The 18,406-nt window shown below is 39.1% G+C and overlaps 1 protein-coding gene across 1 annotated transcript in view; it reads right to left on the bottom strand.

The window, feature by feature from the left end:
* NCBP1 (nuclear cap binding protein subunit 1) overlaps nt 1–18,406 on the bottom strand; it is a 32,271-nt gene that overhangs the window by 6,684 nt on the left and 7,181 nt on the right. Inside the window, exons 8-19 of the mRNA XM_072860547.1 lie at nt 17,647–17,862; nt 16,539–16,636; nt 15,072–15,135; nt 11,708–11,818; nt 10,370–10,434; nt 9,541–9,603; nt 8,158–8,232; nt 6,924–7,027; nt 5,951–6,073; nt 4,699–4,801; nt 3,244–3,337; nt 595–698 (exon numbers count right to left, since the gene is read on the bottom strand). Of these exons, the coding sequence (XP_072716648.1) occupies nt 595–698; nt 3,244–3,337; nt 4,699–4,801; nt 5,951–6,073; nt 6,924–7,027; nt 8,158–8,232; nt 9,541–9,603; nt 10,370–10,434; nt 11,708–11,818; nt 15,072–15,135; nt 16,539–16,636; nt 17,647–17,862 (1,220 nt within the window). The remainder of the gene's footprint in view (nt 1–594; nt 699–3,243; nt 3,338–4,698; nt 4,802–5,950; nt 6,074–6,923; nt 7,028–8,157; nt 8,233–9,540; nt 9,604–10,369; nt 10,435–11,707; nt 11,819–15,071; nt 15,136–16,538; nt 16,637–17,646; nt 17,863–18,406) is intronic.

The following is an 18,406-nucleotide window of genomic DNA, read 5'->3' as shown; positions in this document are numbered from 1 at the left end:
CTGGGGGAACTTAAAAAACTTAGTATAATCCAAGACATCTACTAAAGCGAGCAAACACTTGGCATATAGGAAAGCATACCTGTAATGTAAAAAAGCTTAACAATAATTTCTGTCCTATTTTTTGCAGTACGCTTCCAAACCAGCATTGTATTTCACACACATACTGCAAGACTACCAACATCAAATTGACTTCTCAGACCAAACACTCTTCCCATTCTCAATAAGCAATGTGTTAATGCTGGTATAAGTTACATACCTCAACCAAAGACCAGGACCACACTAAGCTAGCAGCTATATTACACACAGCAACAGACTTTGTCTAGAAATAGTTCCTGTGTTGTTCTGCTTTGGCAGGCTTAAAGGCTACTTGCAAAATGACATGCTAGCAACATTCTTGCACTGTCATGTCATTCTTGCACTGTCATTCATACCCCAACTCAGAAAGAAAAATGCTGAAGTACATATTTTGTAGAAGGAGCAAAAGCTTAATTGTACCTTTTTCTTCCACTACTGTTTTCACAGATTAAACTATGTACTGGCCACTTAAAATAGTAATTCAGAGACAAATAACAATCCAAGACAAATTCTTGTTACCTAGTAAAATCATGTGCAAGCTCTGAAGAGAAGATCCAGTTCGCTACTGCAGCACAGTCAACAATTTGTGTCCGAATCATCTTGTCCACAAGCACAGCAATCATCTATATTTTGTGAAAGACATAACAGTCATTCAAAATAAGAAAAGGGCTTGCACACACAATCTGTGTAAAGTATTCCAGCCTCAGATAAAACCAGACATGGTTTGGTGCAAGTCTGCATTAGTAATATTACCAGGTGATTTCAAATACTTTAGGAATCTGGGTAGTTTAGCCTAAAACTGCTCAAATTAGGGGATCTGTATCAATTACAGAAAGCATTCTGATTTTGTTTAACAACCTTTTCTACTTCTTGTGAAAGTGATGTATCACTCTTCGTTAACATACATACTTCCATACAAAAGCAAAAAATACAGGTATCATAGTTGGAAGTGAGGCCTTAGAGGCACAAGTCCTAGTATTTGACATCGAAGTACTCAAACCAGAGCATATATACCTGTCAGATCACCATAATGAAGGAGCTACTGTTAGCCTACTCTCCTTGAACTGCAACAGTCTTCAAACGTGACAGTAAGCTCTCCTCTACAGGACCTATTCATTTCAGGACAGAGCCAGTGCTGTGTAGTTGATGGAAGTGCTTACTTGCTACAGGCACTGCCATGATTCTGGGGAGGTTGCAAGCAATCTAGCAGGCAACTGCAGAGAGGAGTTACTGACTAAAGCAGTTGCAAGCTGTTCAGAAAAAAGGCTTATCTTAGTTACTCATGTGCTTGAATGCCACAGTATCTAAGAACCACAGCCTGCACTGTATTTATCCTTACAACCACCCATTGTCAAATAAGGAAGTGTAACAAAGCTCCTTTTAAGGAAGGAAAATTAAAATAACTGAATGAATCATACAGAAGACTCAGCACTCAACTTTCAAGTCCCAGGATAGCATCCTATGCTCTATTTGTCTTTCTCTATTGCCAGGAAGAATTTCTGATTACTGAGCCTGATCTTCCAAGAAACACAGACCTAGGATTTTGGGAAAACATTTCATCTCAATGTTAAAGTTTCTCTCTATGAAGCCACCACCACAACCTTACTTCCAGATAAGTATTGCTATCCTATTGCTAAATCACTATCTGCAGCATAGATCACTCATTAGCACCATATGCCTTGTGAATACTGCTGATAGTCTGAACCAAATCAAAGGACGTTCCCCCATAGGCACAGGAGTAGGGCGAGCAGCATGAAAACAGACTCTGGACAAGTGTCCTGCTGTCCAGGCACCATTTCTACTGTGTGCTGGGGAGGTTGTCGACTCAGGAAAAAAAAGCACTTGACCAGAAGCAAAAGACTGAACTGCAATAATTGCAAGAGAGGAAAATGTAAGTTCTATGATCACGTAGAACAGCAGACCTTCATAACTTTTGCACTTGATATTTTTTTAAAGCAATCTTGATTTATTCATAAAAATCTAACATGACTGTTTAGTCTGGGTTTGAAACCTCCATCTCAGTTTGGTCATGCTGCAATACAAAGGAACGAAGAGGAAGAGGATACCAATATTAGATTGCAGTAATGTAATTTCTTCTGATCCAGTTAAATGGCAGTAAAAAGTAGGTCAGACTGTAATCGTCACATTTTCAAGGTCAGTAATTTGGGTAGGAAGTTTAATATATTAAAAAATCCTGCTTTTTTGACATTTTTACTGTACTAGAAGAGAGGTGACATCTTGCATAGGTATCTTCTAGGTGCTCAGTTTTTCCTCTAGGGAATGGACCGCAGGTCCAGTAGCAGATGCAAGGATTACCCCTTGTTCTCAGTGGCATTGCTTCTGAAAGTCTGGCCTATGCAGCTGTGAGGTACAGTCCACTTTCAAGCACAATAAAATGCAACACAAACACACCAGTAAAGAATATCTGAAATAATTAACGCAGGCAAATTCAGCTTGAGTTCCTTATCGATTTCTATTTATAGAAGAATGACAGCTGAAGGAGAAAACAACTGCTGTGAAGAAACTGAACAGCTTAAACAACCAAGGCATTTTTCATAGGTCTTTTGGGGTGTTATTTCCTCTGGCTCAAGAATGAACATAATCATGGCACTGTCAGACTGATCTGCTCTGAACAGCCACTGACTGCAGCTCTACTCACTCTGCCCATGCGCAACAGTGACTCCAACATGAGCTTTGTGGAATAACTGCATGGCTTTCACGAGCAACTAAAAAAAAAAAAAAAAACCAGCCCTAAAACACCCCAGGTTTCCACATTTCTAAGAATATGACCTGCTTTTGATACAAGACCTACTTCTTATTTCAATTTGCACATCTACAGTTTTACAATTTTGAACAGAAACACGACTTTAGCAAGTTACTCTCTTGCACAACAAACAGCGTAGTATGAATCTGAGTCAGAATGACAGCCTTTGCCCTCCCACAATGAACTCTGAGGAAGAAGTGGCCTCACTGATGGTATATATTTTATGTCCAGCCTTCATTTTAGGCACTAGTAGCAACAGTAAATACAATTTGAACTTTCCGTCAAATAAGATTACAATAGACAAGTTATTTTAAAAGGATATAAAGCAAACTGTAATGTTTTTTATTAAATATGACCTCTGTGAGTTGAAACTCACAAAGATACTTGACACTGCAACCTCTTACCTGTGGATGATTCTTCCAAACCTCATATACAACCCTCAGAACATGGAGCTTCCCCTCATCACTTTCAGCAAGCGTTTTGAAGACTTCATGAAACCTTTTAATAGATGTAAGTAGTCAGTGGAGGGGTTGGGATCAGGTCAAAAGAGCAGCAGATACAAGCCAAGTGGTTTGGATTGGCCAAAAGAAAATTTTGTGACTATCTGCAGCAATTCTTGAACAATGATTCCCTGGAAAATATAACAATCCTGAGCTAAAATAGGCTAACAAAGACATGACAGCTCCTAAAAGCAACTTAAATCTTAGTGGTGAACCTACTCCCTGAAGCTGGGCTACATTGCTCATAGTCTTAAAAGCAGGAAGCACTTTCATGCTTTGTGTCCTTACCTATACACAGCTGGAGCAAAATTTGCTGCCTTTTGGGCCTTAGACCTTCCTCTTGATATGTGCTTCCATAACTTTAGACACTTATCCAATCTGCCTCTTTTTGAAGGAAATGCTGCTAAAAGCCTCTATTTTAGCAGAGTTACATGGACTGCTACACAGCTTCACAACAGATTCACAACTCAGTTTATTGTAATATAACTATAAAGAGTAAGACGCTCTTTTTGATCTCGTGGCTGCCACTGTTGGTGTGCAGCAGTGAAAATACCATGGCTGTAAGTATTCATACCACCCTGCCTCTTGTACTACTGACTGCGGGTTACTACCTACAGCTTCTTATCAACACTGCCTCTATAAAGCTCCCAGGTGCATGTTTTTGTAACAGCTTTATATATCTTTAAGGACAGATGGAAAAATAACTAATTAAGATGCACGTGACTACCTTTCATGTATCAAGACCACTTAAGAGCAACTCCAAAGCACACAGGATTAAAAAATCACTTCTTTTGTCATTTTTGCTAGAAAAGGTGCAGTAAATTCTTTGAAAGTTAAAACATATCTTTAAGGGATGCACTCTAAAGTATTTTAGAATGGATTTTACTGTGCTTTGGGAGATAAAAGAAGTTTACAGCAGACTGCTTTGAAGTTTCATGTTTTCTTTTTCTTTCTTCATTTTTTATACAGACATAACTGTTCTAGAGTCATAATCATAGTACGAGATATTGTGGTGGGAGCTACCCAGTCATTCAAATGAAAGGAGAAACCCTTGCTCCTCACCATAATCAGCAAATGAGTAATTCTAAAATGGAGTAATGTTCCAAACCTGCCTCATTTGTTTGATTTACATCACATGGCTGTAATGTACAAATTTCTGTTAACTCCATTCACATATATAACCTAGCATTTACACTACCACTCCTTCAGTAAGTAGTGTCATTAGTTGTCCTAATCATACTGCATTGTGGAGCACCTGAAACATTGCTGAAATTTGCATTCCAGTTCTTTTATCATGCATTTCACTGTCAGAATTAAACAGTTCTGTAAGCCCCAAAATAACACACATATTGCACTTACTTGGCCAGGGCACTGAAGGAATGGCTGAAAGACTTTGCAGCTAGATGGAGCAGAGTCTGAACAAAGACTTCTATTTTCAGAGGGTTGAAGGTAAATCCTTCATCTGCAAGTTATTTAAAGTTGAAACTATAAGTACTTCAAGTAGAGCATGTAAGCTACTCATAAAACTGTGGAGATAACTTATGGTTTTAACTCATTTCACAAAAGAGAGTTTCATCAACAGGGTTTGCAAGGCTGAGCAGGGAGCTAGTAAAGACTTTCCAAAATGTGCAGATCTTCAGGCTCCCATTTTGCCATGGGGAAAACGTGCAGAAAGAATTCCAGGTCAGTGAAGAAGCTGAAGGCCTGGCAGATCATAAAGAAGGGAGAGTGGATGAGGAGAAGGGAAGATAAGGATGATTAGGGTACAGCAGTAGGCTATTTATGACACAGGAGAAGGGTCCAGCAAGTGTGCATAGCTAATATGTGTACTAGGGGTGAATGGTGCCAAGTCCCCTCCTGTAGCTGGAGCTACTTGCAGCTGAAGACAGGCAGGAGGGAGAGCACTTCTTAGTGTGTGATGCCTAAAGCAAATCAGGAAACACGACAGTGGATCCCAAGGCAAAAAAACGATCGTTGCTGCTCTGTGCTTGCATAATGAACACTTGCAAGTATTACAGAAATATTGAAGCCGTCCCCATTGTAAAGATCACTTCTTAATTCTCTGTCTCGCACTCCTCCTCACCCCCTAAAACACACAGGCTTTACGCATCAATGCCGTCTGTGGCTGCAAAGCTAAAAAGAATGTGAGAGTGAAGTCCCCATTGCGAGTTTTTATCTATGGAAGACTACAGACAGAATGCTGGCTATCTTATCTGTTGTGGGACTGCACCAAGGGGAGGGAAGCTCTTAGACAGGGCACAAGCACTGAATCTCAGGTGTGATGACAACAGCATGAACTGTACTCTGTTGCTGAAGGCAAAGGAAATGTTGAATTCTTTCATGCTACCTCTGTCAATAGTTACAAGAAAACACATCTCAAGCCCCAGGTTACCACTGTTAAGAAAGACAGGCCTGCCTCTGTATGTAAGATGTTTACAACAAACCCTAACAATGATGTATTATTTCAATTTACTGATAAATTGAAACCAACTATTAGAAGGAAAAGCATACAGTTCTGTTAACCACCACACCCATAGCTCCAAAGGATGGCAGATCAGTCTACACACAAAAGAAATTACAGCCTGCCAAAGCCTAACAGCATATATCTTACCATCATCATCATCCTGGTTTGGATTAGGCACATCTTTTAAAATGCTGAAGATTTCATCATTACTGGCCTTATTTTTAATTGCAATTGTTAAACAGAGTGCCACAGTATATCCAGGAAGAGACCCTAAACAAAAGCAAAAAGGTCAAAAATATGTAGAAGGCAAGTGGGTATTTTTAACATCAGTTTGCCTCTCAGAGAAACAAGTACACTCCCCAGCTACACCTAAAACTAGCTGTTTCCAACATAATTGCCCACATCAGTATTCCATAAAACTGCTCAACATGTTTCCTGGTCTTTACGTTAAATTCAAAACTTACAGTAGAACCTTTAGAGCTGAGGTCAGGTAATCACTCTCCTGTCTAAAGCTCTACTTCAGCTTCCACCAGTTTCCTAAAAATACAATACTTCCTTGTTTTTCCTCACTGTATCTTTGATGACGACACCTTATGCTTAGGATTGACTTTATACTGAGTAATAAAAGGAGTAACAAGGTATCTCTCTACCTCAATCTTCACGTCATCTGCTGTCTCTGTATGCTTCATTAAACCAAAGTTTACTAGTAAAGTCTTCTACTGTTTCATGAAGTTCAAAAAATAAACCCACATTATGACTCCATATGCTGACTTTTGCATAGTATCGTGCCCAAACAGGGGAAATAGATGATTTTCCCCATTTTAGACTTCTGGCAAACAATGCTGCACACCACCACAACCACCTCAGCAAGAGTAACTTCATGAATCTGGATTTTCTTTTCTTCATAAAGTAACAAAGATGATTGTATTACAGAGATCCAGGCTTAATATATATTAATTGCTCATGTGAAGCATATTGACCCATATGAAAAATCATGTGTATTTATTTCAGCTGTATTCTTCTTTATGAAGATAACTGATATTACAGTCAATCTAGCATGCTCCCTTGCTCTGAAACACTATTTTTTTCAACTTGACCCCTCAGTAACTTTAATACTTACTATTGCTTTCATCTCCATATTTGTAAACGCACACTGGATTAGCAGGACTGAGGACAGAAAAACTTGCAGGAACAATGTCTATTATTCGCTGATGGTAGGAGAGTCTGGAAATAACAAGTTTCACAGCAGTAGAATTAAAATAGGAATAACACCAGGGCTAATTCTGAAGTGACTGCTTTATAATGGTGTTCCTGTATTTAACTTCCATAGAACGAAAATCAGGATGTTCATACAACAGAATGGTAGTTTCTGCTGGGAGCTAGGTAAACCAAACTTAGTAGTAGATGCTTCCTATTTGAACTCTTTTATGCTATTTCATCCTCATACAATTAATTTAGCTTGTGAAAAGATTTAGAGGCTGCCTCGTAGGATGTTTTATGCAAAAGCCTAAGATGTGCTACAGAAAACTAGTAAGATGTTGGTATTCAAAGCAGAAAAAGTATTAAAGTGGATGTCTTCATTTTACTTTCCAGCTTATTTCACTCCCATAAAGGCTTAATTTTGTTGGCAGAGTTTTCAGTGAAATGGAAGAGTGCCACAGAAAAATTGTATTCGTTTCGCAGCACAATACTGTCGCACTTCCTATTCTGAATTTACCCCAAACCAGATTGCAGTAATGCAATCCAGTTTTCATGCTCTCCAGTTTTCATGTAGGATGCGGAATAACATGGGCTTTTTGAAGATTTTGCTCTTTCTCTCTCCTATATTCCTCTATCTCAACAATTGTAAGTTCAGCCCTGATTGCGTACTCTTGTTGTTGGGTTTGGCAGTTTTGTTTGGAGGGTTGTTTGGTTCTTTGTTTTAAGGTCAGTGAACATCAGAGGCACCTACAAGAACAGAGATTAGATTCTCAGTTTTTAGTATAACTAACCATCAGTTCCCTCCTTTTCTGTGAATGCTGAATACTTTCCAGAAGTATTGCCTAAACTCTATTTCTTTCCATGCCTATGGTGAAGCATGTCTTTTTGTAACTACAGGTGTGCATACCTGGGATAGATAGCTCACTACCATCTACTCCACTTGTTTCTCCCTCTCTCTAAAGTAGTGTCCTAAGTGTCCTACAACAGGTAAATCAGATTAAAATCATACAAACAACAGTCTCGGCTCTTAACTAAAACTGAATTGTAAGAACAGACATGTCTAAGACAAGAGACAAGTTAAAACGAATCTGACAGTATCCAGAAACAAAGATCAAACTTTGCCTCGAATGCAACTATCAAAAGATCTTACTTACCGCATGCACTTTTCCAAAACCTCTCTCACAAATTTGGGTTTGGGTTTTTCAAGGTCCTGAGTAAGACAATCTGACCTATCAAAGGACAGAATGCGATAGCTTTTAGCAAAAGAATCTGTGCTTTAGTCTCTTTTTGGCTTGGTCTAATAGATACAAAACAATCATGGTCTAAGGACAACTGGAGTGCTTGACACTTAGTTTTACAGTGTAGGCAATTTTAAGACAATGAGGTAAGTTTATCACCATTTCCTTATTGGCCATTAGCATTCTTGGAATCTCATCTCTGTGTGATATATTTTCAAGTAGCTTCCCTTCCCCCACCAGATTAAAAATAATTTGTGCTTACGGTTAGCTGGCTTTCCCTTTCCTTAGGAAAGGAACCTTCTGTGATTTCATAGTCTGCTCCTCCCTCACAGGAATTTTTGAACTTCTGGCTGATTTCAAACGCATTTCAGATAACGAAAAGTCTTAAATACAGTCACTTGCGAGATTTGCAAAAAATGGCAGCTTGTGAGAGAAACCCACAGAAATATTGCCATCAAGGAACATTCAGGCAAAGAAAAAACAGCTCTTTGAAGACCGTTGCCTGGTCAGTCAACATGGATTTATACTAGGATAGCCAGCAACCACTTAACTCCATGGGAGGACAACACAAGAAACTTAAGTAAAGCCACAAAAACGTATCACAAGAAGGGCTGCACCCCTCTCCACAAAGCATGTACAGTAGCAGGCTGTGGACGTTACTGGAGGGAGGACTTAACGCCAAGGTGATCTCTCTTGCTACATGGGTGCCTGGAATGGAAAGCTCAGGGGAACCTGTGGTTAGACATTGATGGAGTCCAGGGAGCTCTTGCTAGAGATGGGAGTTCAAGATCTGGCATGGTAAGAATGGATGGCAGGGCCAGCTCTGATGGAACTTCAGGTGCTAGGATTTGGCAGGAAGGAAACAGATCATAAGGTCTCAAGTATAAAGGTTATAATGAAAGGTTTAGGGTAGGACAGAGAGCAAGATTACAGAATGAATACAGGATGCAAAGAGTCAGGGCAAATCATTAAAAGTAAATTGGGAAGCCATTTTGGAAAATTTGCTAGCAACTGATTGAGGGTGCAGGACAAATGAAAGAAATCATGTTTCAACCTCCTGTGTTTAGGGAATGCTTACATTGGCTTGAGATTTATCACAAAATTCACCAGGGACAATACAGAGACTAAAGAGATTATCAAGATAATCTACCACTGAGTGGTGGCAAACAGATTAAAAAAGATCTCAAGAGCTGGGGCAAAGCAATTAACAGGGCCACTATACTGTGGCACTTCCTGGGTAGGTTTGACATTTTAAGGCTTTTGCAGTATGAGGTTCAAATCAAAAGGAGAGAAACTTACCAATCTTCCCAGCTCCAACGGAACTGGAAGTTGCTCAAGTGGTGAGAAAACCAGTTAATAAATCTTTATTAAAAGAAAAAGAAAGCTCCATTAAATGCCAGAAGTACAGGAAAACCTTCAGCTGAGATTTTCTTATAAAGTTTCTTATTAAGGTTAACAGAAAAGCATTCTACTTTTCAAAGGCAAGCTTAAACTCTAAAGCTATTACAGCATTAAACAGGTGTTTATGTCGACAGATACAAAAGACAGTTCAGAGAGTCAGAAAGAAGCTTTTATGGACAAATAGACAGCCTGTCTGTTCTGTTGTTTCATACAAAGAGACGACCTATTAAAATAACAATTAAAATGGAAACTTACTGTGAATATGCAACTTTCACATTTTTGATGAGTAATTAATGGCTCTCCTACACAATGCAGACTTCACTCAAAGGGCAAAATTATCACCACTCTCCTCCTCTGGGTGGCACATACGCCATTAACTCCACTTCCGACACGCCTCCCAGACCACTAGGGAGCAGGCATTGTACTAGATAATGGAGTACTATGCAACTATGAACAGCTTTGAGCACGGAAAAGTTGTCACCAATCTTAACTGTCCTGTACAGACAGCTGCAGTTGTGACCTCTGGGGGAGTGTTTCTGGGAAGGAGAGCAAGTAGTCAGTACTCCACAGTCTCTTTAGATTGCTCAAAGCCAGAGCCCAGAAAACATTTTGAATGGCACCAGGAAGTTCTAACAAGGATTTCTGGCTACTCTTTCCATAGCCTCTTCATATTTCCTGTACATTGGATATTGAGGAATATTTTCCATCATCTCCAAAACACATTTACCTGTCCACACATGTTGTATTCATTGTATCCAAACGCATGTACAGCATTTCTGTGGCTTGTGCAAGCTGGAAGTTTCTTATTAAGGTTAACAGAAAAGCACTATATAAGTCAGATGTTATTCCTTTCAGTTTGTGAATAGAATGTCATCAAGTTTTTGTATTGAAAGCTCCCTAGGTCTACTCCAAAATCAGGTAAATCACAGTAAATCCACAGTGGAAAAAATGAAGCATATAGTGAGTTCTACCCTCTAATCCCAGTCTGTTTTTCTTCCGTTATTGCAATGAGACTGCTGGCTTCTTCCATAGCAAGCCAGAATTCACATCATGCAACAAGCAAAACTGCACTGACATGAACAGACACCATCCTCCTTATGGAGTACTTCTGAAATCTCACCAGTCTAGCTTCATGGGTTGCTGTTGATGCTTATCCACAAACAATTTTTGATCATCACTGAAGGCTTGAGAAAGTATGTCTACACTGACTTTACCCAACAAGGGCGTTATCCTTCTTACGGTGTTCATATTAACATTAAAAACTTTCTGCATGGATGTCCGACCAATTCTCGAAATAGACTTAGCTCTAATCATTGAGATTATGTGATTTGCAAACAGTGAGTGGTATCATGAAGTAGAATGAAAATTTGGGCATGAAATTACCAGTGAATAGATATCTGTTAACCGTCCTCCATTCTCACAGTCTGTAGCTTGATCTAAAACGATGATCTCACATGATCTAAAATGGCAGCAAAGTAGGGGCAATGTAATAGCCAGAATTAGCTGGGAGTCATGCCTACTTCCTCAGCATTTAGCCACCCTGTCTGAGCTGACAGATGATTATTGACCTTTTGAATGCTCCTAGTGGGAGCACTGAGTGGGAACTCAGGCAAGTTCCTCTAAATCATCTGCTACACTTCCTACTAAAAAAAGAGTAGGAGCACTCACACAGTTGTTAGAACAAAAGATCAAGTCTGTCACTTCCTTTCCTTCTCAGCCTTTAATGTGTCTGTGACCATGCCACACATTGTCCAGACCTGAAGAGGCTGCAGTGACAAACAGGAGTATTGTATTTTATCCCCTCACCAAGACAGCCCTTCTTGGGAAGGCCAAGGGAAGTACCAGAACATTGTGCAGAAAGCTGAAGCATCTTGCCCACTGGGAAAATCTAGACCTGTGCTAAGTGGGTTGTGCTATTCTTTCATGTGAGCGTTACAGGCAAAGTTTCATGCAGCTGCTGTGAATTATTAATACTGCTAGTATTTATTGCTATCCCATCATCTACAGAACAAACGAAATAAAGACTGCATTTTACAAATGCTCTCCAGCAGCACAGAAAGGATACAACTTGTGGTAAAGAGCCAGGCTGAAGCTTGCACAGTTCAATCAGGAGCGTTGTGTACATGACTTCAATGTGTGGTGGAGATGGCAGCTGAAATAATTCTGCAAATATTACCTGTAGGAGAGGAAGGCACAGAATCAGAGCACAGTCCGACACAGCCTGCACAACCCTCAGCCTTGCAATAGTGGCCAATAATCTTAAACAATTACATACCCAAAAAGGCCCGTATTATTCTGTCAAATGCATGTTCGGGGAAAAAGAGAGAGAAACTTATAAAGGTAGTGGTAACCCTACACTGTACTGATACAATCCACTCTAACTGCCCTTATCATTTCATATTAACACACCACCACCATTATACATCTATTATGTCTAACAGATACACCACGTAACTGTAGAAATGGGCATTGTTATAATATGACCTACTGCAGTGCTACCCCATGATTTGAGAAAAGTGGAAATCAACTGGTCCTGTTAAATAATAAATATAAATACCAAACACAGTAGATGAAGCCTAAGCATTTAGTATGAAAGACTATTAAAATTACATCTACATCTTTTTCATTGTGTCCTCTTTTCTCCTGTATAAAAACTTACTTAAATAAAGCCACAACTTTCAACTGAAAATTACAACCAGAGTTACATACAAGAAAAATATATGCTCAGTACTCCTTGGCAGAGGATCCTTCTAAGAAAACTGAAAACAATCCTGCAGTCAGCATTTGTGTTTTTATTTTCAAGTTTGCCTATAATAACAGCATGTCAATCTTTAAGGGCTACGAAAAGATCATCATTGTACATAATTAATCTCTGAGTTTCTGTTTATTTTGCATGCCATTCTCAACCATATTTAAATTACATCAAAGGAATCAGGAAACTTTGATTCATTATGGTCAGTCAGTTTCCTTTTTAATTTTAAACTTCTGAATAAACACAGAAGAATTGAAGCTTAAATGAGTAAGCTTTAGAAAAATCTTCTTACTAGTATAAGAAATCAACATTTATAGACTCCACAAACAGCACATGAAAACACATTGACTAGAATTTGTTAGTCTAAGGAAGGACTTGAAAGCATGAAGAGACTATAAGGAGCTGGAGAACCTTTTCATAACAGTGTAATTTGGACACACTGTTGAGACAGATATGGCAAAAAGGTAGGAGGGACCCTGTTAGGTAGAAAACTGTTCCTTTTCTCAAGATAGGAAACAACAACAACTGGATGATCAGTCATTATCTGTTTGAGATACTGCCTAAAACTGTATTTGTGATATTCATCACATGTTCATTATCAAACATTCAGATTAAGCACTTCAAACTGGCATACCATGCTTTGTGACAATAACAAGGCCACAAGATCGATCATGACACTGATGATCTGAATGTCCGAATTCTGCCAAGTGTTAAGTTGTACTAAAAGCTGTAGGAGCACAACAGGGCATGGCAGTCCAACAACCCAATGATGCTGCCCAGACATTCTCTATTCACAGCTACCATAAATATCCACATATGCGTCTATAAGAAGCTGCTGAGAGAAAGACACCACACTTCAGTGTTTCGCACAGACTCCAGGTAGCATGGAGCACTCTGTGCTTCACCTGACAAACTACGACATGGAGCCTTCAGGGACCTCAAAAGTAGGCATACTTGGGAAGGTACTGACAACCACTTTCAGGCTACATTTACTTCTGCCTAACTGTTATGTTCTGAACCTTAAATAACAGTTTCCTTTATTTGTTACACTGTATTATTTCTATGGTTCTGTGACTTACTGAAAAAGTTAGTGAAATTTCACAGATTAAACTGTTAAACTGTTGTTGAAAGCAACATATCACCAACTTGACTGTTAAGAGAGACCTTACAAGGGAGCAGTAGTAAGCAGAATAAACAGAAGCCTAAAAAAATCATACTAAGCCTTAAAAACTCTGGAGCTTCATTAAAAGTAAGGAGTCACAGACAAGTAATGAAGTTAATATTCTAAAATAACTCAAAATTGTAAGAAAAAGGAAATTATTACAGTAATAGTCAAAAAAATTGTACAGCAATCTTGCATTTCTTTCCAGTAATTTCATCTACGCAAACCTTTGCTATTTTCACATCTTACAAGTTTCTGAATCAAAGAATTTCCAAGGCCTTTAGGTAACTTATTTAATCAGGAATTGCAGTAACTATTTGTTGGCATTAATGTACAGCTGAGCATAAAGCACACAGCCATATAGCCATATACAGCACCTGAAGACACTTCGACGTTAAGGCAGAAAATTATTGTTAATTTTAAGATTCCTCTGTTCTGAATTCAGAGTACAAAAAGAAAAAGCTCACCAAAAGTAATGTAGCTTCACAGCATTCAGAATATTTGGCATTTTGGTGCCAAGAGGAATTCTCAATACCACTTTTATTAAGATAAATCTTGTACATAAGATTATTTCTTGTTATAATTAGCTCTGAAATTCATACTTATAGTTACTTCTTCATAAAGCCTTTATATGACAAGTTGCCATTATTACTGAAATCTCTTAATCCCTTTCAACTTTTGATGGAAATTAATGAATTTTTATATAGCTCTGCATCTTGAAAACAGACCCTTGAAAGGAGCCAGCAAAAGAAAACCTACACTGCTCTTCTGATACACATTACGGTTATTTGAAATTCTCTAATATGGAGGATGCCCCAGAGGAAACACACCACTATTTCACTGCAAGTTATTTTCAAGGCCGGTAGAACAAAATCATTTAGAAGATCCAAACATAAAATCATGTAGAACAGCTGAGTGTGGCTGGAGATCACCTAGTCAAAAGCCCCCTGCATAGGCAGGGTCACCTAGAGCAGGTTGCTCACAGCTGTGTCCTGTTTGGTTTTTAACTTCTCCAAGGATAGAGACTCCACAACTTCTCTGGGCAACCTCTTCCGGTGTTTAATCACCTTCACAGTAAAAAAATATTTTTCTTACGTTTAAATGGAGTTTCTTGTATTTCAATGCGTTAATTTCCTCTTGTATTTTAATTAATTTTTTTTAAAACTAAAAGTGACTCAAATGTAGCCATCTCCTAGACTGCGTGATACATTAGAAGCATCATATGTAAAACTTTTAAAGTCTGAGAAATGCCACAACCTGGATTACTAGTGCACTAAGAGATTTTGGTACTTGACCAAAGCTCCCATGCACCAAGTTAAAATGACAACAAAAAGCATAAAACTAACACTCAATTGTATATAACCTGCTCATTTAAAAGCCATTGGTTGAATTCAACAAGGTTCTGGCTGCCTCCCAAGTCAAACTGTAATTTAATGGACCTATCATGGAACTGACTGGGACATGTTACTTGTGAAATAACGGAACTACAAAAGAGGTAATCGATAAAATCCATACCTCTACTATGTGGTAGTTCAAGGGGATCTTGTTGTTTCCTGGATAGCTCAACAGCTGTGCAGCACTGCAAAACCACAGATACATTTAGTTCAGAATGTTAACACAGCAAACATGATGTAAAGATCAAGTAACAAAGTCACAGAAAATGCTTCATTCTGGGCAAGAGTTCACACAAAAGCAGCACAAACAAATCAAGAATCCTTCCAAAGTCTGTCCTTCAATCCATAGAACACTTAAAACAGACACAGCACAAGAACACACCAGCATTGCCTAAACTATGATTTGTAATGATGTATTTTATTTCTATGTGGTTACATCACTTGGAACACAATACTGCTACGCAAAATAGTTTTGCATAAATAGTCATGGTGATCTGTAATTCTGGTATGCGTATCTTAAAAGCAAAAAAAACCCCCCCAAACAACAGATGTTCAGAATGACTTGAAAGCACAATTAAGCTAATGGATTATATAAGAAACTCTCAGGCTTCAAATGCTTCATCTTTTAATCAGCTCATTATCAGCTATCATTATTACAAAGCAAGCAACTGCTACTTCCTTGATTTTATTTCTACCTCTCTGGCAAATCTTGTATCTCCTTCTAGTCTTTTACTTTCCTCTGAGAATTAACAAAGACTATTCCAGTAACTGCAACAACCCTGAGTTTCTAGTTTCTGCTGAATCAAACAGCTGCAACCAAAAAACTTTACCACATGCCATCACCAAAACCATTGTTTCTGCCCATTTTTTGCATACTATAAAGAGTTCAGTGGTTTTCATTTGGAAGCATGACACCTGTGGCAAACCATCTCGGTTATCAATTACCCACATCAGATATTGCTCAGACAGAAATGAAGAAGAGTACCCTGACTGCTTCCTGGCACAGCTGAATTCAAACGAATGAAATCTGCTGGCCCTGAATGACTCCCCAGAGCGAGCTCAATTATCTCTGCCATGTAATCCCAAAGAGAAGAACGCAACAAGGAGCAGTAGGAAGCAGAACTGTGTTCATAAACACCAGTCCGCAGTCAGCTGTGGATGAACCAGCTCAAGGCTCACTGTGCCCCAATAAAAGCTGCTTCAAAATTCCAGGAAGCATAACACAACCACACTCCCCATAGTGCTCCCATAAAGAATACGGTCTGTCTGCATATTTTTTGCAGCACATCCTGTATTATCATGGAATTCCCTTCTCAAGAGGCCACTGTCCCCCTGGATCATACAGACTTTCCATTATCTGGATATTACAGACCCACAGTATTCCAGGCAACAGTTTTAATGTTTACATTGGTTAACAGTTTAACCAAACAGTTAAATGTAGTAAATCAAGTTTCATCAAATGCTCTAGGAAATGTTTAATCTTGAGCTCTTGTCTAATCACTGCAGGACTGTGCATATCCCTGATGGCACCGAAGCCATGGTAGCATATAAAAAGCACCAGGGCCCCAGAGTGCTAAGCTCTTCCTACCAAGTTTTTCTCTCTTTCCAGTGGGATTTGATGATGCAGTGAAGGTTCTCTTCTATTACAAATCGTTCAACAGAGTGGCTGCCAGGCATGACAGGGCCCTGGTAAGAAAGAATTAAGACTCATGAAAGATCACAGCTAATGCTACAGGTAGCAACCTATCCTACATACATTTACAGGTGTAAAAAAATAGTCCAACTTCCACATAAGCAGAGTGAGGTCTCAGCTGCCCTGTATCCTTCAGGACTGAGAAGGTGGTGTGACAGTTCCACACAAACCTCAGACTGATGTTTAAAACAAAACGAATACTAGGGCTTATTACAAAAAGATATGGGAATAAAATTAGAGAACATGATTGTTAAGTTCATGGAGCATCCGCTTCTTCCTTTGCTCTACAGAGCCATCAGGCAGGCTACCACCATGCAGCCTGGGAAAAAGAATTGCAGTTGCACTGGAATACAACAAAGAAATAAAGCCAGGAATGGCCAGGATACAGTGGAAAGAATACACAGTCATGGTCTCGTTTCACTGCAAAAACCAGGGGCCAATAAAATAAGGTAAAAGGCAGCAGACAAAGCAAAGGGAAGTATAAAAGCAGTATTCTTTTCCTATTCCTATATGCTTTTGTCTATATATCTGCTGTTGACCAATGCTGGAGGCAGACTGTTGAGATAGATGGATCTTTCACTCACTCCAATTAAGCACTCCTTTGTTCCACAATATGCATCAACAAATGTTAAGAGATGAGTAAATAACAGTCTTTAAACATTGTAATAAATACCTAGCCTGGAAAAAGGCTCAAGTCACCATGTTTATGGAAGGAAAGTCTAACTCTGTGAATGTAGTTTTACCAGAGACATTAGAGAACTCAATCAACATTGTAATTCTAAATGAAAAGCATCACAACATCTCACTCCCTAAATTCTGCTTCTCACAGCTTTGTACAGTAACTTGGTCACCTAGTTCATTTCTGCAGAAGTACCTAAGCAGAACCACTGATGGTCTTCAAACCACTCACTATCCTGGGAGAGGGGACATCACATTTTGACCAATATCACCCCAGGAACCTAACTGTGAAGTCTGCTCACCATCCCCCACAGCAATCACATACCTCAGGGTCATCTGTGTAGTCAAACATCCTAAAAATAACCCTTGGCATTGGGTACACTGAATCTTCAGTGTGAGGTGGAGGAGTGAACGGAGGCAGATTGTGTTGCAGCGCTTCACAAAGAATGCTGTCAAAAGCCAAGTAGGGCCTCAGAATGTGTCGTTCTTGCCAACGGTCTTTTTTCAACTTCTGAATCTGAGACCAAAGGCAGTCTAAATACTGAAGGAAAAAGGTGAGAAACATCAGATGCGCTGAATCTCATAACAAAGCTGGCAGCTCCCTGAACTATCAGAAATTTATTTCTTAAACTCCATATTCCATTCGAAAAAAACCCCAAAGTTTCTTAAACTGCTGATTCAGTAAACCAAGAAATAATTTAAGAACTCTAAATGCCAGAGCTGCTCCTCATTCCACACAACATTATGTTAGTAAAATTTAACTGCTGGCAGGTTTTTAAACACTAACAGGCAGCCCAGGAGTCGGTGCATGACAGCCATCCTTTGAATCTGCCAGTGAAACTACAGCAGTGAACATTACTTCAGCCACTGCTCATTGGTGGTATTAAAACAGACATAATATCAACATTAAAGTTGGAAAGACATTCTGTAGGACTGCCATGCTGTTCCCAGAGCAATCAAAACTACCAGCTACTGCATATTCAAGACAAATACAATAGTATCAAATATTAAATACCTTCGCCACAGTTTTCAACACAATTCTGAGTTCCAGCATTCTCCCAGAGACAGCACAGACACCTGTGCAA

This window comes from Ciconia boyciana, chromosome 4 (assembly GCF_034638445.1).
Source record: "Ciconia boyciana chromosome 4, ASM3463844v1, whole genome shotgun sequence".
Classification (NCBI taxonomy): domain Eukaryota; kingdom Metazoa; phylum Chordata; class Aves; order Ciconiiformes; family Ciconiidae; genus Ciconia; species Ciconia boyciana.
This window is presented reverse-complemented; position numbering and strand designations above follow the sequence as displayed.